The following is a 26,974-nucleotide window of genomic DNA, read 5'->3' on the forward strand; positions in this document are numbered from 1 at the left end:
AGCCCATTATATTGGAAATTAAAACGTTGGCATTTTTTAAACAGGGGGAGGGGAATCCAAAACGTTCTGTGTTATCTTGAATGCAATCAGGCGGGTCTTAACCTTATGTGACTTCATAACTTTACATTCACCTAGCCCTGAACCTCACAGAAATTTCTTGATAAAACAGCCATCCAACAACCCAACTCTGAGATGAAGAAGGAGCCCCACGTCGGGTAAAAAGGCAGGGGTCGAGCTGTCTAGCTGCCCTCCCCACGAGAAGAGTCCCCGTCCATGCCACCCTCGGAGAAACAGTATTCTTCATACTGGGGGATGACAGGTTCCCTCAGCTCGGGCACCCCGAGCCCGGGGCTGTAAAGACTGAGCCGACTCTCCCGCGTTAGTCAGGAGCTGTAAGTGCTGAGATGACCACAGCCCACAGCAAAGAGGCGGAGAGAAGCTTCAAGCGGGAAAGACGAAGTGGACAGAGGATACGTGCGGAGAAAAAGAAAAAGAAAAGCAGCGATAGAGTAGAGCAGTCAGAGACATCGCCACTTTTCACTTCTCATGGCTACCTCGAATTTTTTCATCTGAAAACCAGCACCCGCCTCCCTCACACGCTCTTCTACCCGCTCCAGTCAGCGCCCAACCGCTGGAGAGCCGCGCGAATGGCGGGAGAGAGCGGCCGCCGCCTTCTGGACTCACCGGCTTTTCGTGCTGCCACTTCGCCGCCGCCGCCGCCGAAAACGCTGCTCCGAGGCCCGGTCTCCCAGCGTCGCCTCCCAGGAGGCCGCTGCGTTCGCTCGCCGCCGCGAGACTGCGGCTGTGGGAGAGGAGAGGAGCCCGGCTTGGGTTCCGGCTTCCGTAGGCAGACGGCCCGGCGGCCCCGGATGTTGATTTGCCTCCTGCCCCGGAAACGGTGGCGGGAAGCCCGAGGGGGCGGGGGCGGCGTTGCCGGGCTCTCCGGAAGGAGACGTGGCGGCGGTTGGGCCCCGGGCTGCCTGGGAGCTTGGTAGTCCCGCCGCCTCCTCCTCCTCCTCCCCCTCCTCTCCTCTGTGGGCCGAGGAGGTTGTGGCGGCGGCTGGAGAGCTCGGCGGCGGAGGATGGAGGGAGGAGGCGGCGGCGCACGGAGTCTGGTCCCAGGCGGGCCGGTGTTACTGGTCCTCTGCGGCCTCCTAGAGGCTTCCGGCGGCGGCCGAGCGCTCCCCCAGCTCAGCGATGACATCCCTTTCCGAGTCAACTGGCCCGGCACCGAGTTCTCTCTGGTCAGTGCCCTCGCTAACCCCGTAGCCATCTCACTTCCTCCCGGCACTGAGGGTTCGGCCCCTTCCCTCCGTATTCTACGCTTTTTTCTCCTAGAACCTGCAGGCGCAAGCCTTCTTCCTCTGTCCAAAGCTTCACTAATCCATGTTCATTCATTCGTAACAGCAAATGTTTATCAAACATGTTTATGTGGATGTGCCCTCCCTGCTACGCCTTCGGGATACAGCGGTCACCTGCTCTCCCCTTTAAAAATCTATCTCACTAGACCTTACCAACACTCCCACCCCGTGGAAGAAGCTTTCCTAGAACCACATCAGGCGCACACATGTATCTTCTCTTTGGAAAGTCATCTGCAGCTCTTCCTCCACTAGCAGCCTTCTTTCCTTCGAGGAGTATTACACACCACCCTACCCACATAACCAGTTGTACTGCTGGTCTCAGTTTTCTCTCTCGTATTCGTCCTTTCTTTCTTGAGTACACACACAGCACAAATACATATATGCACAGCACTTTTCCCTTCAGATTTGTTTCTGAGAGGGCTCTTTGGCCTGTGCGATGTTAACGATGCTCTCTGCTGAATATTCTTTATAGTTTTAATGTATTACGACTGTTATTTAAGACCCCAGAACATGAGATTTTGTGATCGGTTTTCCTACGTTGAGGAACATCTTTATAACCTCAGTAATGAAAATTCGCAGGCCTTTTGCCTTTGGGAAGTGGACTGCTGAAAAGTCTTCCTATCCACTGTAGACCAATAAAAATTGCAGTCTTGTGACGTTTACCATATGGTAATTAATTCATTTGTTTCAAATTGAAGTCCTGGAAAGTGCAAACTTTAAAAAAAAATCTTACTCCAATTACTTGCAGTCGTTCTACTTGGAAGACTATTTTACTATATTGTTCTATTACTATTTCACTGAAACGTGAGTAAGTGATACTATGATATCAAAACAGAACTTAACCAGGATAACAGATGTCATCATTACCACAACAGATTTCTATTTCCAAATGTTAGTTTTTGGTAATATTTTATACCTGGTTAGTTTCTCCACCTCTCAGTTTTCAGTTCTCCCATTCTGGTAGTTCAGTGGTTCTCAAATTTATCTAAGTGAATATTTCTGTGGGAAACCAGATTTACCTTTGCAGTAATGCCAGGAAGTACTGATATATTAAAATACTTATATGAAAGTTTGTTACAGGTCAGATATAACTTTAGGAGGCTTGGGATGAGAATACTTTAGTACAGCCTTTAGTATTATTTCCAAAGAGCACACTTAGCATGAACTTGGCAAACGTTTAAAGAATGCGGTCATTAAAATTTTTTACTTTTGCACCTGTGTTTTTTTAAATTAAAAAAGGCATGCCAATATGTGGCCCTGAACACTTAACTGACCTATATGGGCATAACTAAAACTAGCATTTTTAAAAGTTACTACCAAATTATTCAGTTTTCTTTCTGGCACTGGTGTTCGCTGGCTGAAAAAAAGGTTATGGAAAAAGATACCAGTCTTAATGTATGCTGTAACAACCTTTCATACATAGAACAATTTTATTCTGAAACTTTGTTTTTAATTACTTTTCTTTGGCGTAGCATAATCTAAGATGGGCACATTTGAAAATTTGGGGAGAAAATTTTTTTCTTTTTTTAAAGTTCGAGTTTTTTGAGAAAAATCTAGAGACATTTTTCTATGAGCTGGTAAAAGGTCTGTGCCTCTCACGCCAAAATAAGCCCCAAGAGACATTATCATTAGCCTTTTTTTTAAAAAATAGTGTTATAATCATAAGGCTTCCTTTTCCTACTTTGTGTAATTGAGACTACAGCCCTCCACACCTGGCACTGTCATTTTGTTTTATAGGCCAGTTGGTTGGACATTTGTATGTAACTAAGCAGCTGTGTGAACTGAAATAAAGATCTTTATCTCTCTACCACCTGAATTTGAAAGAGACTGAGTTAGAAGATCTGAAATTTTTTTAGCTTTAAAATTCTTCTGTGCTCTAAATCATCTTCCCCTTTCAGATATATTAAAATAATACATAATCTTTACAATCTTGCTTTCAAATCCTTAGAAGAAGGATTCAGGTACGCACCAAAAGTGTGTACATTTCTAAATGTTTATGATAATTAATGATTGTTATATTCTTTGTTACTGGTTTTTAGCAGTCAATTTTGTTTTTGTGTATATATTTTCCTTCTGAAATAGCATCTCTGTGTCATTAAAGTGTTCAATTATTCATTACTTTACAGAGTTCATGACTTTCACCAAAGGAAAACCACAAAATAAATCTAATTTTCTTTCTACTTCCGTTGTTAGTACTGAAATGTATTCCCACTCAAGAATTTTCCCCAAACACTACACTTGGAAAGAATGGTGACCACCTTCATGGTTTGAAGCATGTTATATAGGTTGACAAGCTGTGCGTTGAGTTTAAATTCCTTAACCCTAAAGACCACCCCTTTTGACTGGTTTCAACGTATTAAAATCTAATTTTTATCAAATCACTAATATTACCTCTTACACTAGAAATACTTTAAGATGTTAAGTTATATAAAACAAATTTTTAAACACTATCTGTGATTCTGTACATTCAGAATTTATAATATTTGGGGTTTTTTTTTAAAGTACTTGTTTTACAAAATAAGTAGGAAGCATTTTAGTAGTAGATCAAAAAAATTTCTTAGCAAACCACAAAAGGTTAACTTTTTCCCAATAATTTCTATTATTAAAAAGTAGGGTAAAGTTTGTTTAAATGTTTACTTTGTGATCCCAGTAAGTGACTCAGTATTACAGCAAAAATTTTCAGACTGAAGAATTACCACTTGTTCTGTTTTATTGAAGAGGAAGGTAGCCCTTCCTAAACTAATGAAAAACAAACCTTTTCAACAAGTCTTCAAACATTAAGTGATAGCTTCTAGTTGTTACCTTTTACTTTACCTAAACCTTAAAAACAATAGGAAGAGAAATAAATTTCATCACATAGACCTACAACACAAGATTAGTTTTAACTACAAAGAAAGAATTCTTTCTTTGCTGTGGTTCCAAACAAGCAGTTTCTATCTCCATTGTTGGAATTGTGGTGAACATTTTAGTAAATAAGTCAATATTGCTGTAAAATCCAACTCTGAAAAATTAGATTGCAGGTACTTCACAAATAGAGACAAATACATTTAAATCGTGCTACTGTCCACCTTTACTACAGGTCAGGAATGATCTGACAAGACTTCAGGCCATCCATTGCTAAATGCATGTGAGTCATGCTTTGCACAACTCACTGTCATATATTCTGAATATACCTGAAAAACACTGAAAGACATTATAAATGTTATGTCTTACAGCAGTTTGTTGGCTCAACTGAATGTTTCTAAGTATCCCTTTATCATAAATTTGGCTTTGCAACTCTCACTTTCAAATCTCTTTGATTCCTCTCTTCACTTAAAATGATCTTTTAAGCAAGGATCCTTGGCCATAGTCCAGAAGTCTATATAGTAATCTTAAAAAATGTTAACAGAGCTCAAATATGTTAAAACAGTGAAGAGCACACAGAATATGGAACCAGTCTGCTAGGGTTCATCTCTGGGCTGGGCTACTTACTAGCTGTGTTACTTTGGACTTATTTAAGATCTGGGCTTCAGTTTCCTTCTCTTGTAAAATGGGTACAATGCCTGTCTTGCGCATCAATGAGGTAATACATGTGTAGAACATAGTATGGTAGTCGCATAGCTAATACAGCTAGTTTTTGCTGCTGTTTTTTGTTTTGTTTTATTGTCTTGAGAGATCATTGCCCTAATTTGTATTTGTGTTTAAGATGATATTGGTTTCAAGTAGTACTAGTTTTATTATAGATCAAAGTTGTTAAGTTGAGAAAAGAGCAAGGTATGTAATAAGAGTGGTTCTTTCCTTGCCAGAGACAGCCAAATAGTTACAGTGGTTTCACAATACTGTGGAGAAAAGAGAGAATTGAATTACCACAGAACACCTTTCATAGACTGTGAAAACCTCTGCCTTAGTGATTAGTAATACATTTGCTATTATAAAGCAGAGATTTCTTTTTAGTTAAATAATATCAGTTATATTAATTGAATATTTATTTGAATTACATGGGTTCATATTCAATTTGTGAATTTGTTAGGTTTTGTAGTGTAGAAAGCTTTAAGAATAGTTTTGTTGCTATAGACCAGGAGTTGGCAAACTACACCTTTGGGCTGACCCACCCCAATCTTTATTTTTGTAAATAAAGGTTGTTTTCAGAATACAGCCATGCTTATTCTGAAAAATTTGTCCATACTGCCTGTGCACTTTCTTCCTACAGTGGCATAGTTGAGTAGTTGCAGTAAAGACCATGTGGCCCACAAACCCTAAAATATTTACTATTTGGCCCTTTACAGAAGAAATTTGCTGACTCTCTACAGACTAAAAAAACTAAGTACAGAAGACCCATAGTGATTTTTCTTTTATAAGTGATTTATCCATATGTTATCCAAATATGAAAAATACTGCACTATATTATGTTCAAGTGGCCCCTCCAACACAGTTGAGAGTGTGTTTATAAAGTGCTATAGATTCTCACATACAGGTGATAATTGTCAATAGGAGTAATAAATATTCAGTCATATTTTATCCATGAACATTCATTATCTCTTAATGATTTTTAATCCATATTTTAACTTCAGTCTGTTGCATTACTGCTTTTTTCTTTATACTCCAAACTTTATTTTTGTTCATTTTTTCCAGTTATAACACCAGGATAAAGTTTATTATCTTCACTTTGTCATTTAAAAATAGGTAGAATTTCTTCCTCCTTTTGGAAGTATACTTAAAAATCCTCTTGAAATGATGAATTAGTTTGACCTAGGACTGTCAGTCAGTGTAGTTCAATTTAATCGGAGAAAGTAATGTACATTTTTGTTTTATTTCTAGCCTACAACTGGAGTTTTGTATAAAGAAGATAATTATGTCATCATGACAACTACACATAAAGAAAAATATAAGTGCATTCTTCCCCTTGTGACAAGTGGGGATGAGGTAAGTTTTTATGAATATATTGATAATCCCTGTCACCAGAGATACTTATTTAAAACACTGCAACAACCTAACCTTAAAATAAAATTGAGTGACAGGTTTCTCATTAATCCTGTTTTACCATAAAAATAGTAATCACTTTTATTATTCCTGAATTGATTGATTTTACAGTTCAACTTGGAAAAATTAGCAACCAATTATTAGTGCTTTAGATGAAAAATCTAACTCCCCACTTGCTTTCTTTTATAGAAATGAGGGTTTTGAAACAAGATAAAAATTTTACATGTATATGTGACATTTTTATGTAAAGAATTGCTAATAAATAAATCTGTAGGTACCTTGTGTTTTCTATCTGAGCTCATGACCATTTCTTTCTTGTACAATGCCCTAACTGCCTCTTATCCATCCTTCAAGTCAATGACTTCTTTCAAGATGAGACAGGAGAGGCAGCATGGTAAAATGGAAAGGAAACCAGTCTAGGAGCCGGGAGGCTGAGGTATAGGCTACAGTTAGCTGTGGAACCTTGAACAAATTTGAAACCTAATTCCTCCACCCAGTAAATTTATTAACCTAGTTTTATAATATTTTCACAATCTGTAAAATGGAAGTATTAAACCCAGTTAGTGCTTTCTTAGGTTTTGTTCAGATTTGAAATCTGTGAAAGACAGCTGTCTGTTTCATTTTGTTTAAACCTCCTTAAGACACAAACACACACACATGCAATTACAGGCATATATATGACATTCAAGTCTGAAATATAAAAATATTTAAAAAGGGAGAAATACCGTAAAATTTTCCAGTGTATTCTACAGGAGTCAGCTATTCTGAGGCTTTCATAGCTAGAATTTGTTTAGAAGCAAGCATTTAAAAATTCTGAAGTAGGTTTATAAGAATTGCTCAGGATACTGATACTCAAAAACCTTTTTTTTAAGAGAAGAAAAAATGGAAGATTATTCTATGGCTTCATATTTTATACTTCAGGTCTTTTGAAAGAAGTGGCATACCATAAGATCTTTTTAAAGGTTTTTTACTTTTTTTCCCCTTTTATTTCCAAGCATTTGTGATTTGACCAGTGAGTTAATATCCAAACAATAGAGTTGGTTGAAGTTCTAGAATAATTAGAAGTATTAAACTCTAGTTCTTTCACAGGAAGAAGAAAAGGATTATAAAGGCCCTAATCCAAGAGAGCTGTTGGAGCCACTATTTAAACAAAGCAGTTGTTCCTACAGAGTATGTATTTTATGTTCACTTGATTAACTGAACTTGATAACATCCCAGCAGCTAACAGACCCTTGAACATAATTTTGTGTTTTTCACTCTATTATGTTGTATCAATTTTTAAGTCAGTTGTAACTCTAAGCTGTTGCTTAATAGTATTTTGTTCATTTAAATTCCTATAAAGTATTTGCAGCAAACACCCAGTAATATCAATTATCAAATAATATCACTTACCAAACTGCTTTGAATGTTTTTCAGATAAAAAGAAATTTCCTTATATAAAATTATAATTAAAAATGCTAATTGTTACTTTTTAGGCTATGTAGAAAATGATCCCTTGGCCAGGTGGTTTTTTCAGCCCCCGCTATATTCTAGACCTATTTCCTTCACAGAATTTTCACATTTAGTTAATTAGTGAAAACAGTAAGCTTCAGAAATTTCCTATTTTCTGCGGTGTGATAATAAGTTTCATTTAATGAAAACTTACTCTAAATCTTCGGAGAAATCTATTCAGCTGCTTAAAATATCAAAAAAGTAATTCAGTTGAGTTATATGGCTTTTGTGTATTTAAATACACCCATCTTTCCTAGATTGAGTCTTATTGGACTTATGAAGTATGTCATGGAAAACACATTCGGCAGTACCATGAAGAGAAAGAAAGTGGTCAGGTATGTTTTTCTTTAAAATATTAAATATAGAACATTATAAAATGAGAACTTTAATGAAAATGATTGTTTTAAGTTGTATTCTTAAAAATGTATTTGCAAAATACTTACTATATTTTTATTTTATTTTTAAATGTAGAAAGTAAATATTCATGAGTACTACCTTGGGAATATGCTGGCGAAGAATCTTCTATCTGAAAAAGGTTTGTCTGTACAACATGATTTGATAGCAATGCTGGAATTTGGTTTAAAGTATATGTTCAGATTGGAATTTAAGTGATCTTGTTAGAAACTGTATGAATTTTAAAGCACTAAAAATTCTGAACAATTCCTTAGAAAACTTTTTCAAAGAGATCTTTTCATTATTTTCTGCTTTAACAAACATGCTTTTTTCTACCTATTTATAAATTTTTCAAATCCTGTTAAGACATACATGTCAGTGTTATTTATATAGTATTAGTCTTTTCCGTGATTTAAACAAATTTTTTATATATGGAAATAGACATATAGATGTATCCTTTAAATTATTAAATATTTTTATTAATCTTTTATTCAAATTGGTCAACTCATTTAAGATTAAACCTTTCACTGAGAAAAAAACACTCTGTTGTGGCGAGTTTTTTTGGCTCAAATAGAGTATTCCCCAGCTGAAGATATAAACATTAAAATATGACTGTCCTTCTAAACAAACACATTTCAGAGAAACTAGCTAAAAGTAGTAAGTTAAAAATTATGTTTGTTTTGGGTCTTCTTTAGAAAGAAGTTAAGATTACAAAGTTGATTGAAAACTTAGTCATTTATATATTACATATAAGTCACTGGTCATTATTTACACTTACCTTAGTCTTATATTAATCCACAGAACAAGAAGCAGAAGAAAAGGAAAAATCAAAAGAGGCAAGTGATAAAAGTTGATTTTTTACTCTTAACATCTATTGTTAGTGAGACAAGAATTTATACAACTTAATTGACATTTGTTCTTTAACTGTCTATCAAGTACCTCAAAAGATTTGATCAAAGAAAGTTTACAATGTGTTAGGTTTTTCTGAGAAAATTTATGCCAAAATACTTTTATTTATTTTTAAGATCATACAAAAATAAATGAATTTCCAAAGATATGTCTGGGAAAGTTTCTATAATAGTACTATATCACTTCTATGCTTAGCAGTAGTTCCTTCCCTCTATTTAACATTGGAAACAGTTATAATATGAACTTTTGCAAATTTTTCTGTTATTGGGACCCTGTCTCTTTTGGGTGAAACAGATTAACTATACATGTAAATAACAAGCTATCAGATTGCAAGCATCTTAAAAGCAGGGACTGTCTTTTATCTCTTTACCCCGCAGTGCAAAGCAGAGTGCCAGACATAATGTAGGCCCTTCGTAAATGTTACTGAATGTGAATATATAATTGATGACTGGAAGATAGGACTGTTTAAAAAGAATGATTCCTTGGGGTGACTAATGACAATTTTTAAATGCCCATATAGTTTGAGGAATGCTTTCTAAATCCTAAGAATTTCCATAGAGTGAAATAACTTATTGATAGAGGATATTAATAATAAAAGTGGTTTCATATCATAATGATACTTTTATTAGAAGTAAAGTGAAATGGCAAAAGGCCTTAAAAATTATCTAAAAGGGATGCCTATCATTTAAAAGGGTGGCTTTAGGGGAATTGATAAGCTAAGCAAAGATACACATAGCATTGCTATTTTAAAAGATTTTAATTTTACAGACTACCTTTCAGATAAAATATTTATCTCAAAATATTTTTGGCTCTGGAGGATAGCAAGATGGAATTCAAAGTGTGAAATGATAAAGGAAGAGGAAGAAAAGGGTAAGGGAAGAAAACTAACATTTATTGAGCCCCAGTTTATAAGCCAGATGTTGTGCCAGGCATGTAACAAAAGATAATGCTCAATTCTCCCCACAGCCTTTCAGTCTGTATTATTACTCTAATTTTACAAATGACAAAAAGTGAAATTTGGTCAAAGTCATAAAGCTAGTAAATTCAAAGCTTGGATTTAGCCCAAGATTTTCTAATTCCAGACACTAGCATGAAAATAGCATACAAGAAATCTCAAAATATTTTCCCTGGAAACATTTATTTATTGTCTGTTTTGCATATGGAGCTGACAGGGTACCAAAATGATACAAGATGAGCTGCCTGCCTCCAAAGAGCTTGCTTGGAGATCTTATTAACGATATTTTGTTAAAGCCCTTCCATTCAATTTTTCTTGTGTATATGTAGCTAAAAGTATGGGAGCTGATTCCTTAAAAATCTTTGTCTTCTGGGGTCATCTCCTTTATTCCCCTATTCTGTGAAAATGTCTTCATTTGTCTTCTAGCCTTGAATAGATTTATACAGTAGTTTATATGCTGAAAAATATGTCTGTTAATAACAGGGAAGAAGAATGAGCCGATTGGTGAACCAGTACAGTATTTAGATTCCTGTTTTAGAAGACAGTATTTACTGTGTAGCCCTACTTTTTGACAAATCAAACTTCAGACCTCTAGAATCCAGATTCTAACACAGCCATTTACTGAATTTAGTGAAGAAAGCTCTGACCAGCTGAGTATAGTAATTTTCTGTATTTTATCTTAGTCTCCTTTTTTAGAACCATTGAAAATAATTCATAGTAATCATGTTACTATAGTCTTTTATATTAATGTACATCTTAATTTTAGCACCGAATTTCCTTTTATGCTGTATTAAATTAGCTCTGAAAATATGTATTTGCTCAAATAAGAATATGAATCAAAAGAATATTAGAGGGAGAGCTTATTGTAACTACAGAAATGTTACCTTTATAAATGTTAGTTTATAAATACAGTTTTTTTCCTTTCAGAATAAGTGCTTCTCCCATCCTTACCCCACCACTATTTCTAATGAAAAGTCTGTTTTATACTCTTTTTTTAAGATTCCCACTAAAAATATCGAAGGTCAGATGACACCCTACTATCCAGTGGGAATGGGAAATGGTACACCTTGTAGTTTGAAACAGAACCGGCCCAGATCAAGTACTGTGATGTACATATGTCATCCTGAATCTAAGCATGAAATTCTTTCAGTAGCTGAAGTTACAACTTGTGAATATGAAGTTGTCATTTTGACACCACTCTTGTGCAATCATCCTAAATATAGGTAGGATGTGGATTTAATATTTTAAACATGAAATGCACACATGCTTTAAAGTGTTGTGTGCTTAGCTTTAATGCTTTGTTCTTATTTAATAGATTCAGAGCATCTCCTGTGAATGACATATTTTGCCAGTCACTACCGGGATCACCATTTAAACCCCTCACCCTGAGACAGCTGGAACAGCAGGAGGAAATACTAAGGGTGCCTTTCAGGAGAAATAAAGAGGTATGAGAATTATCTAACAGTGTTTCCTTTTCCAAATTTCAGAGCACATGTCAACATTTTACTGATTTCTGTAGTATAATAATAATTTATTTTCGTGACTCAAAATTTACAATTTCAATTCTTTTAATTGATTTTAATTCTTTTCTTTATTCGAGTACTTTTCAAAAACTGTTTTAGCATTCTCTTACACTCATGATTTCATAATAAAGTTTGCCATCCTATTCACTGCAGTTAAGTTTAATTTTCAGCTAGTTAACTGGACTTCCCAGCTAAGCCTCTTGAAGAAATAGCAACTCATCTCCTAACATTTTATTTATTCTTGAACTCATTGCTATTTATCATCAAACCATCACCCTATCATTCTTCTGAAACTGTTCTTACTAAGGTCAACAGCAATCTTTTGGTTCTAAATTTGCTAGACATATGCATAACTTAATCTTAGCTGAACGTTTGAAGCTTGAACTTTTTCTCCTTTTTTTACTTCAGGTCATTGTATCTGCTTCTCTCTGGTTCTCTTCTCCTATGTACTACTTCTTTCTCTACTTTCTGCCCCTTAAAATATTGAAGTTCCCCTGGTTCTATCAATAGCTGCCTCTCTTCTTACTGTACATAGTCTCCTTAAGTGAGCTTGTCCATGCCCTTTCTTTCTCCTTCCATTTCTAGGCCCATAAGTTCCAAATATACATCTTCAGCCCTGATCTTTCTCCTGAACTCAAACCATAATCAAAGTAATTAATATGTATTGAGTCTTTACAAGTATTATCTAATCCTCACAACAACCTATAAGATATACTATTATCATCCTCCTTAACAGGTTAGAGAACTGATGTTCAGAGAGAGGAAGTGACACGTGATTGGTTAGAGGTTGGAATTAAAACAGTCTGATTCTAGAGCCTCTTAACTACTTCTCTCTGCTGCTTCTCCCTTTTGATATGCTATCTTCCCTTTTCATCTGCCTGTTGGACATACATACATTTTCAGTATTCTCAAACTAATATTTTTTTCTCTTTCACACTGACCCTTTTGTTATCTTACCTATTGCTTTTAAAGCAATTGTCTAAGTCAGAAACCTAACTCATTTTTCTTACTTATCTCTTAATTCATCTCTAACTCTAATCATTTACTTAATGCTATCAGTGTTCTAACTGCTTTTCAAGTCTGTCCTGTCATTAGTTCAGACCATATCATTTCCTAAGACCAGAAAACTGGTCTCCCTCATGCATCCTCTTTCCAGTCATTCCCATACAGCTGATAAAATGTTCTTTTGATTATGTATTTAATCTTTTGGTTGTTAACATGATCTGTACTTCAGGATAAAACCATTGCTAATACAATGGTATTATCAAATGAGAACACAAGACCATTTGTGATACGGCTTCCACCTCATCTTTCGTCACCATTCCTTTGATCCCAGCTATTTTGAGCAGCGTAAGAGTTTCCTAAAAGTACCATGTTCTTTCCAACCTCCTTGCCTTTGGAGATACTATTTTCCCTCTTCTGTTGCCTTCTGCCCTCCCTGCCCTCCACCTGATGAACTTCTGCTTGAAGATGTGCTTCCAGTGTCACTTCCTTTGCAAATGAGCCACATCTTCTAATGGCTTACCCCAGGAAGAGGTAAACGTTTCTTCTTCTGTGATCCTGTATTTTACTCAGTCCTTCACGGTAGCACTTACGTGGCTTAAATTGGCTGTTTTTCCTACGGTTCTTACATTAAAATGGAGGGAAAATAAATAGTGCTTTCATTCTTTTGGGGTTTCCAGCTCCTTGCATGATTCCTGGTATGCTGTGGCTACTTAGCAGTCGGTTACTAACATTCAGCTACAAGACCTTTGCAAAAGTATTGCCAGACTCTTTGTGGACATTGTGAACCCTGCCATTCTGATAGGAGAAGAAAATTATCTTAACATTAATCTTCATTTGATTTGAACTGCTCTATTAAAAGACTGGAGATGATATTCTCTTCTGATCTTCTTCTTGATAAGTACTGACAGGCACTTAAAAGTCATCTCAATCAAAATACTTCACAAATCCAACTTTAATTATTCTTCAAGGTAGAAGTGCCAGTTTATTTTTCTTTAATTTCTGTGTTTAATCTGTGAGTTGAGAAAAATTATTTTTAAAAAGGTACAGATGATAATGCTTTAAAATACCTAAGATCTCTAGAGTACATGTTGTACGTGAAAATCTTAGGTAATAATGTAGGATGAGTAATTACTTAAAACTGATCACCTTTATTTCAGAATAATTTTTTTATAAATTTAGTTTATTACACATAACTTTTCTTTAAAAAATTGATATTTGGCATACAGTTTGCCTTTTAAGTGTGAACCAAGCATTACCATAAGGAATTGTTTTCTTTTTTAAGCAAAAATACAAATCTTACTATCAGAATTTTGGTTTGCTGTTCTGCCTGTGTTATTATATTACATTAATTTGGAGATTAGTGGACTTAGGAGGAATCCATTTTATGAATTTCTAAACCTTGCTACAAAAACTACTATCATCTTGCATTTATTGGAATAATTTTCCTTAAAAATGAAAGTAGATGCTCTGTCCATAAGAGGCAATAATAAAGGGTCATGCTTCTATTCTTCCTCCTTCTTCCTCTTATCTCAGCTGAACGTTTCACTGTGCGGTATTGTTGTTTTTCTTCACTACCTTACTGTAGGTCTCACATATTCCAGGTAATTAGTCTATTAGACCTTAGTTCTTATGGGTAGTAACTATGTCTGCTTCTTTTTTAATACTCAGCACTTAAAATGGTGCCAGGAGCATACTAGGCTCTGAATGTAGAAAGAATTATATGTAAAATTCAAGGTTATTTCAAAAAATAAGAAGCCATCTTGGCAGTCTTTGTTCTTCCTTAATACTGGAGGAAAGAGAATTTAAGGTCATTGGTTTCCAGAATAACCATCAGGTGACTCGTATAAGCGAAACCGGAAAAGAACCACAATTGGTCAATGGCAATTTCAGCAGGTGAAAAAGGAGTCTATACATTTACTGGAAACCGTTTTACTGTTTGACTTTTTTTCAGTTATTTTATTCAGTTAGTTAGTACACTCACTTCTTCAATCCTGGTCTGGATTCATTTCCTTTCTGCTCACTGTCAGTACCCAGTGAACTACCAGATTCTAACTCATTAACCTCTTTCATAACTGACTTCTTCTGGCTCCCCGACTTGTATGCACCCTTACTTTAGATTCTCTTCATCTCTGGCCTCTTTCATCTCTGGCATCTCTTTACTGTAGCTCCTAACGTGGCTCTCCACCTTTAGATTTGTTCTTACTATTCCTTTGTCCCTGCCACTGCTAAAGTAATTACTTAAAAATCTGATCATACACCATATCTTTGCCTAAAACCTTAAAGAGAATGCCCAAACTATACTCCACAGCTTTGCTCTTACCTCTTCCTCAGGTTCACATGCATATGCACACACACATACATGAAACATACATAGACAATTCACATAACTCACAAATTATTTTTTGTTTCATAAATTAATCAAGGGTTTTCTCTTTGTAATGGCTTCCTGTTTCAGTTCTTCAGAGTCTACTTGAATCACCCCTATCTGTGAATCTGCTCTTCCCTGTACCCTTATTAGTTGGCATCTTCCTTTATTAAACTGCAGGTTCTTCCAGGGCAGCAAGCAGGTCCTGCTACATTTTAATGATTATAATTAATATTCATATTTGCTCCCACTCAGCTCTTCTTTAGCCTGCTTGTTATCCTTTCTTTACCCATAGTATTATATTTTCTAAAACTAAATGTAGAGACACAAAATCTAACAACTATCAAAGTACTTAGTAAGAATAATGATATAAAATATATGAAATGGAAATTATCACTGTATGTAAAAATGGTCACCATTCCCATAACTGGTTGATGGAACTAACATTTGTGTAGAGCTTTCTTTGTACTGTTAAGTGTTGGCAAATTTATTTTCTTAAAACACATTAAAAATGAGTGGACAACTTTTATTTTCCAAATTTTTTAAAGGTTAAAAATAGTAATTTAAGTCATACTGAAAAAACATTACGTATGGTAAGTAAGTCCTCAAACGTGTTTGTTTAACTTTAGGAAGATTTGCAATCAACTAAGGAAGAGAGATTTCCAGCAATCCACAAACCAATTGCTGTTGGTTCGCAGCCAATGCTCACTGTTGGAACAACCCACATATCCAAATTGACAGATGACCAACTCATAAAAGAGTTCCTTAGTGGTTCCTACTGCTTTCATGGGGTGAGAAGTGAACCTTCAGTTTAAACATTTATCTTAAAATTTTCACCGGTGTATTATTTAGTCAAGGGGCATTAGTGACACTGAAAAAGAATTTTGTCTCTAGAGAAATGGCAGGATTCTGGAAGCCTCCCCATGGCCAATTTCTCTCTGCATCTTACTATAATGTAATGCATAGCCATTATATTCTCTTTACTCACAAGCTAAAACTTGACCTTTACTTGACAAAAAATATATATATATATAAGTCATTTGTGATTCTGGCTGATTGCTGGAGTAGGCATCAATGATTGTATATAGCCTGCATTTTGATTATGTAGCTTTAAAACTTGAGTTAACATCTATAAAAGTAAAATTTTGCCCCTGACTGAGAGCTCTAGTGGGAAACATACTTAAAGGGAAATTTTCATTTTATTTTATTTTACCAAGGCAATACAGCAGTTATTCTCTGCATGTCTATTTTTTTAAGTTTCTTAGTAATTTTTACTTTTAATTTTCAACTATATTATTGCTAATACAGTTTTTTTTTTTTAAATTATAAATATGTCCATCCCTATCATGTGGCAATATTGAGACAGGCCCCAGTTTCCCTTTCTCTGTACTGTAACTTGATCTGTTTTCTTTCCTGTAGGGTGTTGGTTGGTGGAAATACGAATTCTGCTATGGCAAACATGTACATCAGTACCATGAGGTATAGAACAACATTTATATTGTTCTACCACTAGATGGATTAAAGTCTCAAAAATCTTTCCTGGAAAAAAAAAAGAAGGGGCAGGAGTTGGTATTATTTTTAATTATGAGATGATTTTAATATGGAAATACTCATCAGAGTGTCTCTAAATTCTGGCAAATGGAAAGGTTGGTGTTATTTAAGACTAAGTCAGTCATCTTATAGTAACATTGTTTATTAACTACTCAGATTTGTGTATTATTGTCAGCCTGGAGGAATAATAAGCTACTGTGACTAACCTCTTTAGTTGACCGAATAATGTCATTGTTATAATTCATCTTCAAATTAAGAGAGTGAATGATAAGATAGTACATTACCACTCAAGTTAATAAAAATAGGGTAAATACAGCAAGTTTCTCCACTAAAGAAAGTACTATATCTTCAAAGTTTTAAGATTACACATACTGGCTTTTTATTGTTTTATTTATAATTTTATAAATCTCCATTCTCCCACCCTTGAGGCAAGCTGCTTAAATTCTAAAATTCAAGCCCCAGTAATTTTATTTGCCATAGTTGTACTTTGGTAAGGTAAACTACTAGACATTGAAAACAAACATAAATAAATATTGACTTGGCTGTTTTAAAAGGCTCTTTTTATTCCCCAAAATAAGTAACAACTGGTAATTAGAAAATATTGTATTTGCCCTCTTGAGATGTTTTGAGCCAGTCTTAAATTTCAAGATGGATCATACCAGGAAAAATCAGCTCACTTTCCACATTTAAATCACTTCAAAGTTATGAGGCATCTGTAAACTAGGACATTCTTTTCTTCATTTAAACCTGAGATGTTCCATTTCACTATTCTTTCCATTCTTGCTGCTTTGTAGATGTTTTATTTATTTTTAATAACACTTACTGATACAAAAAAAGGTAAAGTATCATCTGAGTACAGCCCAGATAATATCCAGTGGCTTTTTTTTAACTGAAGAAATATATGCCAGAAATTCAGAATGAAAAGTAAAATTCTCCTCCACCATTGGCCCATTTTTCAAAAGTAACAGCTGTTAACATTTTCTTAGTTAACCCACCACAAGGGGAAAAATGCATACATGTAAGTGTTATTAAAACCTTTTTATATTTATGCAGAAGGGATATACTAAATGCACTGCTCTGCGCTTGTTCTTATCACCTAGTATGTTGGAGATCTTTCCATGTCAGCAACAACTGATCTTAATTTTTTCAGCAGGTACAGGAAATTGTCCCTATACCTACAGTGTATTTAGCCAGACCTCTGTTGATGAACCTTTAAGTTTTTTCCAGTTTTTGCTGTGGTAGCATCTTAGTGAGCATTTCTTAAATAGTTGTGTTCATGAAGTTTTGCAAGTATATTCATCGGGCACATTTCTAGCAATGTATTTGCCATGTCAAAGTATATGCAAACTGAACAGTTGCCTTCCCAAGGGTTGGACCAGTTTACATTCCCATTAACAATGGTTGTTTTCCCATACGCTTGCCCAACACTAGGTTTTATCATACTTATTTTGGCCAAGGTTATATAACCTAGAACTTTTTGAGGAACTCTGCTAGGAGCTTTGGGAGATAGAATAATAATAGTAACTAACAAATATAGTGCTCACTGTATACCAGGCACTATTCTAAGTACTTTACACATATTAACTTATTTAATGCTCATAACAACACTAAGAGATGAGTATTGTTATTCCAAAATGAGAAGACTAAAGCAAAGATTTGCCTAAAGTCAAATAGGTAGTAAATGGTGAAACTAGAAGTCAAACCCCCAGGCAGCCTTGTTCGCTGTCCAACCTCTTTAAACAATTCATGATGCAGCTCTAATCCTGGTCTATCTAGGAATTTACAATATAGTTGCTAAAAGAATGGTTAATGGCTCTCTCTGCCACTCGGCAGTAAGCTCCACTTCAGCAGTGGCTGTGCCTGTGTCCTTGGCCACTGTAAGGGGTTTTAATTCTACTGATTAGCAGGGTCCCTGGCAAAATATGAAGAAGGAAAGGAAGGACGGAAGGGAAGGAAAATGAAGGAGAGAGAAAGCACATATAGTACAGTATATAGATAGTGTTTAAGAAATAATAAAAGCATAATGGGAAAGTGGGTTTCTGAACAGAAAGTCTTGACACAGAAATAAGCATGGTATCAAATAGAGGCCAGAGATTTCGTTAAGAATCACAGTAGTATGTGGTCATAATATTTAAGTATTAGAAATTAAACTGTTAGGTGGGCGTGAGATGTTGACAGTGGACATGTGGAAGACGAGCCTGAAGTCAAGAACGTCTTCAGGAAAAAAAAAAAGAAAGAACATCTCCAGGAAAAAAATTGACAGGACTGACAGATGTAGGAGAGGAAAGAAATAAAAGTCAAAAATAACTACATCTGACTAATATATATGAAATAGATAAACAACAAGTTCATACTGTAGGGCAAAGGGACCTATATTCAATATCTTGAAGTAATTTATGGTGAAAAAGAGTACGAAAACGAATATATGTATGTTCATGTATGACTAAAGCATGCTGTATACCAGAAATTGACACAGCATTGTAAATTGACTATACTTCAGTAAAAATGTATATATACAAAAAGAGAAAAAAAACTACATCTAGACTTAGCCAGACTAGAAAGTACTGGTTTCATAATTAAAAGAAACACCAAGTAAAGAATAATGAGCTCAAATTTCTACTCATCAAGTTTGATGAACGTTATTACATCTAAACATAGATATCCTGTGTGCAGATGAAGGTAAGGACTAGAGCTTATAGGCTGTCAGCATAGATGTCTACTTGATGATGTCAAGCGTGTATTATGACAAATATTTTTCACATTTTAGGACAAGGATAGTGGGAAGACCTCTGTGGTTGTGGGGACATGGAACCAAGAAGAGCACATAGAGTGGGCTAAGAAGAACACTGCTAGAGCCTATCACCTTCAAGACGATGGTACCCAGACAGTCAGGTAAGATTAACTTCATTTGCCTTTGAATCTGATTAGAAGAATATTTAAAACTCAGCCTATTGAAAAACATAAATCTAAAGTAAAATTTCTAGTCACTTTTTTTCAGGGACATTTTTTAGGTCTACTTTCTTTTTCAGGGGTAACAACATAGTGTAATAGTAAGAGCACAGTCTCTGAAGTCGTATACCCTGAATTAAATACTGGCACTTCACTTACTACCTTAGGCAAAATACATAATCTTCATAAGCCTCACTCTTCTGGTCTAGGAGTATTTGCCTCAGAGAATTGTTGTGACATTTAAATGAGGTGATTCGTGTAAAGCATAGTGCTTCGCAATAGCATGCAATAAACTTTGGCTGCCGCCCTTAATAGTGGTGGTGTTACTAACAATGGTGCAACTTCTGGTATTAGTTCTAAAAGGTTGTTACAGAGCATTTTCCCCCTTCATGTGTAATCTTCACCTTTGTAAGTTACTTAATTCTTTTTAAATATACTCCAGCATTTCCCTTTGTTACTTAACCTTTGTGAAGTAATGGTCGAAAATAGTTAAACATTGACTTTTTGAAAAACTTAATCACATCTGTTTTGGGCTATATGGTATATGTTGTTATAACAGAAGTAAATTAATCTCCTGTCCCAAGGATAACTAAGCTTTAACTTTTCCTATAGTCTATTACCCACTGAATTTTAAATTATTCATTCTTTTTCCATCTCAGATGTTAACTTTGTCCTTCCTAGCACATATGGTATTGAGAGAGACTGTTTTCAGAATGTGCTGACTTCTTGGACTGACCAAAATCAAAAGTAGCAAAACTAAGAGATGGGCATTTAAATATTAGAATATACTAAACAGATGGATATGTCTTATGTTTATGTTTCAAATGAAAATATCTCATGGTATCATGTGCAACAAATACTGAAGCACAGAGCTGTGAGGCTAACAAAATTAAAACTTTGCACCCTGCTCGTTTGGAATGTATGACTTAGCCTAGGCTTTACCGTTACAACTTGCATTACAGTATTTTAATGAGTGGAGCTGGATGGAGGATGGGAAGAAGCACACAAAAAAGCAAACAAAATTCAGGGCTGGGGAAATGGTCAACTTTAAGAGAAAACTTTTTAAAAAGCAGTTTAACCTTTACTATTTGTATATAAATAAGTAATATGCAAGTTGAAGATCATTCTTATTAATTAATTCTTATCTCAATTTTATATTCTCTTTATAGAAAGCTGAAAAGCTTTCTCTGTAGTATAATCTTAAGAATATGTATTTTTAAGGAATATTTTATAGTCAGATTTTTATTAATTTTTTAATTGAAGTACAGTCAGTTATAATGTTATAATGTATCAGTTTCTGGTGTATAGCAGAATGTCCCAGTCATGCATATATATACATATATTCAGATTTTTTTTTAACTAATGCAAAACTGATTCCTCTATCTTCTCTCCCTACCCATTATAATTACTCTGAATTAGTGAAGTTTTAGTCTAATAAAACGTGTGTGTTTTTCTGATTCAGGATGGTATCACATTTTTATGGGAATGGAGATATCTGTGATATAACTGACAAACCAAGACAAGTGACTGTAAAACTAAAGTAAGACCATCAAATCGTGCTTTATGCCTTTCTCTTTAGTGTGCTTCCTATGGGGAAGAGTTTTTATAAATATAAAATATAATTTTCCTAAGGGGAAAAGTTTATATAAAATAAGATATAATTATAAAATATACAGTATTTATTTATAATAATTTATGGGTTTATTATAAAATTATCATTTATACTAAAATACTAAAATGATTTTAGTAGTTGTTTATGTTATTTGTAATAATTATCAAATTATTTCAGTTATTTGTTAAATTATACAGAACCATGCACAGTCATTTTTAATCCTTGAGAGGAAAATAGTTTAAAATAATTTTGTATGGTTTGGGCAGTGCCTTAAAGTACTCTCTGTTTTAGGTGTAAAGAATCAGATTCTCCTCATGCTGTTACTGTATATATGCTAGAGCCTCATTCTTGTCAGTATATCCTTGGGGTAAGTAAAAAACTAATACTCAGAAATTCATCTTGGGGCCACATTTTAATTTTTAGCATTGAGTCTATAAAGTAGTCTCCAAATTTAATGTAACCCTCATATTACCTCTATAAAAATTGACATCTTTTTTTTATTGAGGTAATTTACATAAAATAAAATGCAGAGTTCTTAAGTATTGAGTTGAATTTAATTCTTTTTTTTGGCAGTGGGGGAGGGGGTAACTAGGTTTACTTACTTATTTTTAGAGGAGGTACTGGGGATTGAACCCAGGACCTTGTGTATGTTAAGCATACGCTCTACCACTTGAGCTATACCTTCCCCCATACCATAAATCAGTTTTACCTTTTTTTCTTTTGATTCCTTATGAATGGAATCATATAGTATATAGTTTTTTATGCCTGGCCTCTCTGACTTAGCATGTGTTGTCATCATTTGACTCCTACCAGCGATATATGAGCATTCAGTTGCTCCACATCCTTACCAACATTTGGTGCTGTCAGTCTTTTTTATTTTAGCCATTTTAGTGGTTTTAATTTGCATTTCCCATATGAAAAAATGGTGTTGAGCACCTTTTCATGTGATCATTCATGTATCTTTTTTGGTGAAGTATCTAGCTAAGTCTCTTTAAAGAAAAAACTATTCTGACACTTACAAAACCAGTAAGGAAGACTTTATTCAGGACTATTGCCACAGGTGTCAAGACTATCACAATAGGATAGAGAGATCCAGCTCATCTCCAAATACAGAAAAGACAGCAAGAGTGTGTAGCCAACAAGCAGAATGGGAGGTTGGATGTGGTCAGTGGATGGAAAATTAAAAACTAATAAAAGGAGACATCAAGGGTAGGGGATTCTTGCTAAACTGACGTAACAGGATTATTGCTGAAGGCAGGCCAGGATGATCAGATATCAAAGATGAGACAAGAGGAATTTGATCAGATATGGACAGTGATTAGATACTGAATGATTTCTCTCTAAACTGACTTAACCAGAATTCTTGCTATAACTGGACTCAGCATGTGCATGAACAAAGAGAGACCTAGTCAAAAAGAAGGTTCAGGGTAGCCTTACTATGGTTTGGTCAAGGATAGTCTTTCTCAGTCTTTTACCCATTGTTGTGGTTTGTCTTCTTATTATTTATTTCTAGGAGTTCAAATATATTCTGGACATGAGTTCTTTGTATTTTTATTGTACGTTTCCCCCAATCTGTGGCTTGACTATTTGTTTTCATAATGTCTTTTGATAAGCAAATGTTTATTTGATGAAGGGCATTTTATAAATTTTTTCCCTTTTTTTGCTTAATGCTTTTTTTGTACTAAGAAATTTTGCCACCCCAGAATCATGAAGATTTTAATCCTCTTATTTCCTTCTAGAAACTCTGTAGTCTACCTTTGATTATGTGATACTCAAGGGTGATTTTCTTTATATTTATCCTGGCTGGAGTTCATTGAAATTCTTGGATTTGTGGGTAGATACAATTCATCAGTTTTGGAAAAATTTTGGCCATCATCTTTTCAAAAATTTATTTTGCCCCACTTTTTTTCTATTTCTGGGACTTAGTTTAAATATGTTAGTTTGAAGTTATTCCCAAATCTCATATATCCTTTATTTTATTCTTACTTTTTTCTTTGTTTCAATTTGGGTCATTTCATTTCTATTTAATTGTCTTAAAGTTCATTGATTCTTTCCTCTGCTGTGTCCCTTCTACCACTCTGAGTGAATTTATCTCTGATATATCTTTCATTTCTAACATTTTCATTAGTTTTTTTTATGATTTTATTTTCTCTGCTGAAATTCTCCATCTGTTCACACATGTTGTCTGCATTTTTACCATTTTTTACATCATATTTATTGTAATTATCTTAAATTTGATAATTTCAAAACCAGGCCCATCTTTGGGTTATATTTTTCTTTGCCTCTTTCTTGAACTGTACAACTGATTTTTTTTGTCATAATCTGCTACGTTTTGTTATATAAGACCTAGCTATGTATTGCCCTCTTATTCTTGTCCTTTACTCCTTTTCTCTCTCATCTTTTACTTAAAGATAAAAATATCTTTCCCACCTTTCTGGCATTTTATATGGATGACTAAAAATCGTTTTTCAAAAAGCTTCATTTGTAGAAATAACATTGGTTATTTCTCCAGAACAAGCACTGGTATACATTTAACAAATTTATATGCATATATTCATTCAGCAGATTAATACTGAATAAAGAAAGTATTCACCTTAGCAACTTTTTAATGGTCTTATTATTGTTATTCTTTAGGTTGAATCTCCAGTGATCTGTAAAATCTTAGATACAGCAGATGAAAATGGACTTCTTTCTCTCCCCAACTAAAGGATAATAAAGTTCAGGGGCAAAAAATGATCATTGGAATCTTGATGATTTCTGTCTGACCATGTGTCTCATTATAGAGCTCAGCCATTGGACCTCATCTAAAGGATCGTATAAAAGGACTCTCAACCACTTTGTGAATATATATGTGTATATAAGAGGTTACTGATAAACTTCTAAGGCAGACATTGTCTCACTTGTTTCATTTTTGTTATGTCTTATGAACTGATTGTGTGTTTTTCTTTGCTTGGATAATGTACTTCCAAAATAAATCGCATCCAAGCAATTTAGAGTCCATCCTAATGAAATGTCATAATCGTTGTACCTACTGAAAATTTTTAAATAATAGATTTATTATGTAAATTATAGTATATATAGCTAGTTAATTAAGAAAAGATAACGAAGAAAGAAATTAGTAGGAGGTGTTTAAATGAGAGACGATGTTAAATATGTAAATTCTAGTGCCTGAAATCCTTTCAACAAGTTTTTATTTAGGAACTGCTGCCTACCAGGTATTAAACTAGAAACTGGGCATATAACAGAGCCTCACATAAACATTTTCTTCTCCTTGTTAATCTCAAGAAACTCTTATTTGTAATAGATTATTTCAGAACTTTTATCTGTTTCTTTCTCCTTGATATGATTGTGTCCCCCAAAGTATGTACCTGGCTCAGACAGTTTTTCTTCTCTTCTGGCTTAGAATGGTTTACTCTAACAAAACACACTGTGCTGGCTATCCTTTGTACTTGCCTATTCTATACTGCAGATTTCAGTTTTACAGCACAATATTTATTTTAAAGTGAATAAAATGTCCACAAGCAGTGTTGTGATGTAATCAATGGCAGATTATTCAGTTTCTTTATTTTCTCCATTACCTTGTTGCACACAGCATCATCCTGTTGTATTTTGCACCTACATTATCTAAATAAGGACAGAAAAGTAGCCGTAAAATACTTTACTCTTCCTACTTTTCAGCAGTCTGGTCAAAGATACTTTAGTTTGAGAAAAGGTTAATACAGTTGGCTATTGGAGGGCTGTTTGTAGATTTAAGTAGGAAGCAGCACATTTAGAAATAGCATGCGCTTTGAATTCAAACATAGGTCCAGAAACTCTCTTTAACTTACTAGCTGTATGATTCACAGACAAAGCAGTTAAACACTTTGAGCCTCATTTTCTCTTTGTAGAGAGACTACGTACTTCATAAGGTGGTTATGACAGTGCATTCATTTTTACTGTATATAAAAAGCCTAGCTCCAGTACTTGACACTAAGTTCCTAATAAGTGTTTATTTCCTAATAGCTCCCTTGTCTCCTGTTAACATCATAAGATCAGAGGCCAAAGCCATTGAAATTTATTTCTTTAATAAATGATAGAATTATATTTACTTTACCAATGAATTAAACAAGAATTACCTTCACATTTAGATTCTCAGTATAGGTGGGGAGGGAGTTAGACTGGAAAGGTTAGTACCAGAGGACACTGGGACTGTTTAGGCCAAGCTCTGTTGTATGGGGGAGGAGGGGGTGGAATACCTTAGAAACTATACTGAAATAGTTCACCACAGAAGATTCTTAAAAATAGAAGTCATAATAGAAAGTCAGTCAGTCTTCTACCTTGGCTGACAGCTTCAGCTTCATTGAGAGGAGGGCTGGGCCAGGCATCTCCATAGCCCTTCTAAATCTTGGGTCCCCTGTCAGAGGCCATGAAGTCCGATCTCTGTAGTTTGCTGCTACCTCTGCTGTGCAGCCATTCTATATAGCAGACCTAGTGTGCTTGGAGAAGTCTTTCTCACAGTGGAGTTTCTATTAAGGTGGGTGCTAAATCAGATTCTTTGGGGCAAAGCCTAAGAACCTGCATTTTAAATGTTTCCTGGGTGACTCTCTGTATTTTAAATAAATTCTTCAGTAATTGAGAATCGCTGGCTCAGACACTTGACTTTTAACAGTTTCACACACACTAACCCTCCTGATTCGGGTTTCAGGAAATAACTAGTAACTCATCTTTATAGGAAGATTGTGACATGGAGACCTTTCCCCCCCCCCCCCCCCTATTTCTAGCTTCACTTGCTTTTCTTCAAGATACCACTAGATGTGGCCTTGTTTATAGTCTTACATCCTTGATTAAAAGGACTTGAGCACCAAAGGTCAACAAATTATCTCAGCTAAACTGAATAGTAAGCTTTGTGTAGTCCCTGGTGAAACAGCCTTTTCAGTCAGTCTGATAAACAAAAAGGCCTGATCTGATTTCTGACAATGCTGAAACTTCATTGTACATAATCAGGCCAAATTACTGACCCAGTAGCATCAAAGAGCAAACATAAAAAGGACTCAACCTAAACAGGGAAATTAAAATCAAGGTTTAAATTTTGAATAAATAGTATTTGCAATCAGAGTTTCAAGTGAAAATAAAATACCAGCTATCCCAGAAAGTGGTTTTAAACTCTTTTCCTAGTTTTTGGGTGATTTTACTTATTATCAGTGTTTACATTTCCATTTGAAGGCAGAAATAAATGATACATATATGAATGTTTTATGTGATAATGAGCTGTTGAAGTAAAAGTTTTCAAAATATATTGCCATAGTGACATGGCTTAAAAGAAAAGCCAATTCTCCATTTCTTTTTCTCAGTTGTTTGGCAGGGGTGGTAGAGAAACCTTGGACTACTACATACTAAGGGCATGCTTTATTTCACATGCTAGTAGTCTCAAAGTAGGCTGTACAAGCAGGCGAGATGATCCAGTGGGTGACGGGAAGAAAACATTAGAAATTCTACTAATTTTCCATCTGTGAAAGAGGAATTAAGCTTCACTAATATTTAATAGGTGGACTGACACTGGTGCACACATTCGTAAATCAGGTTTTGTATGATAAAAGATGAAGTATCCTGAGGGGGAGAGCGAGTGTTACATGGGTAGAACAGTTGGTGGGGATGCCATTGTTACTCTTCACTTCCACCAGGTTGCATCATCCTAGACTAAATTAATACCTCCATCACTTTTTAGAAAATGGAACCGTCACTTTAAATATTAGCATCAGGATCAGACATTATTAGGTGCATAACCAGTAAGAATTAAAGTGAGCAGTTAACAGGTTACTTACACCAGTCATGGCTCCAGTCACTGTTGTTCTGGTATCCTACAAGCTTTCTCTGTTAGAAGTGACACAGTACACTAATGCTTTTTCACAGCGGTTAGGAAGA

At 35.0% G+C, this 26,974-nt stretch overlaps 2 protein-coding genes across 4 annotated transcripts in view; one reads left to right on the forward strand and one right to left on the reverse strand.

Moving 5' to 3' along the window:
- Positions 1-1,039, reverse strand: part of ASB3 (ankyrin repeat and SOCS box containing 3) — an 83,569-nt gene extending 82,530 nt beyond the window's left edge. For 2 of the 3 annotated variants that reach the window (XM_032497545.1, XM_032497543.1), the window contains exon 1: positions 685-788. The gene's annotated coding sequence lies outside the window, so the exon portion shown is untranslated. Of the gene's footprint in view, positions 1-684 lie in introns of all 3 variants that reach the window. The other variant, XM_032497544.1, reaches the window with a different exon arrangement.
- ERLEC1 (endoplasmic reticulum lectin 1) lies at positions 909-24,615 on the forward strand. Its single transcript, XM_006174438.2, has 14 exons — positions 909-1,244; positions 6,159-6,263; positions 7,410-7,490; positions 8,069-8,146; positions 8,283-8,346; positions 9,006-9,040; positions 11,068-11,291; positions 11,384-11,513; positions 15,591-15,752; positions 16,381-16,440; positions 19,280-19,404; positions 20,924-21,001; positions 21,365-21,440; positions 23,708-24,615. Exons 1-14 carry the CDS (start codon positions 1,083-1,085, stop codon positions 23,777-23,779), a joined length of 1,452 nt encoding a protein of 483 aa, XP_006174500.1. The 5' UTR covers positions 909-1,082; the 3' UTR covers positions 23,780-24,615.
- Positions 24,616-26,974: the final 2,359 nt, after the last annotated feature.

The sequence above is a fragment of the Camelus ferus genome, chromosome 15 (assembly GCF_009834535.1).
Source record: "Camelus ferus isolate YT-003-E chromosome 15, BCGSAC_Cfer_1.0, whole genome shotgun sequence".
Taxonomy (NCBI): Eukaryota; Metazoa; Chordata; class Mammalia; order Artiodactyla; family Camelidae; genus Camelus; species Camelus ferus.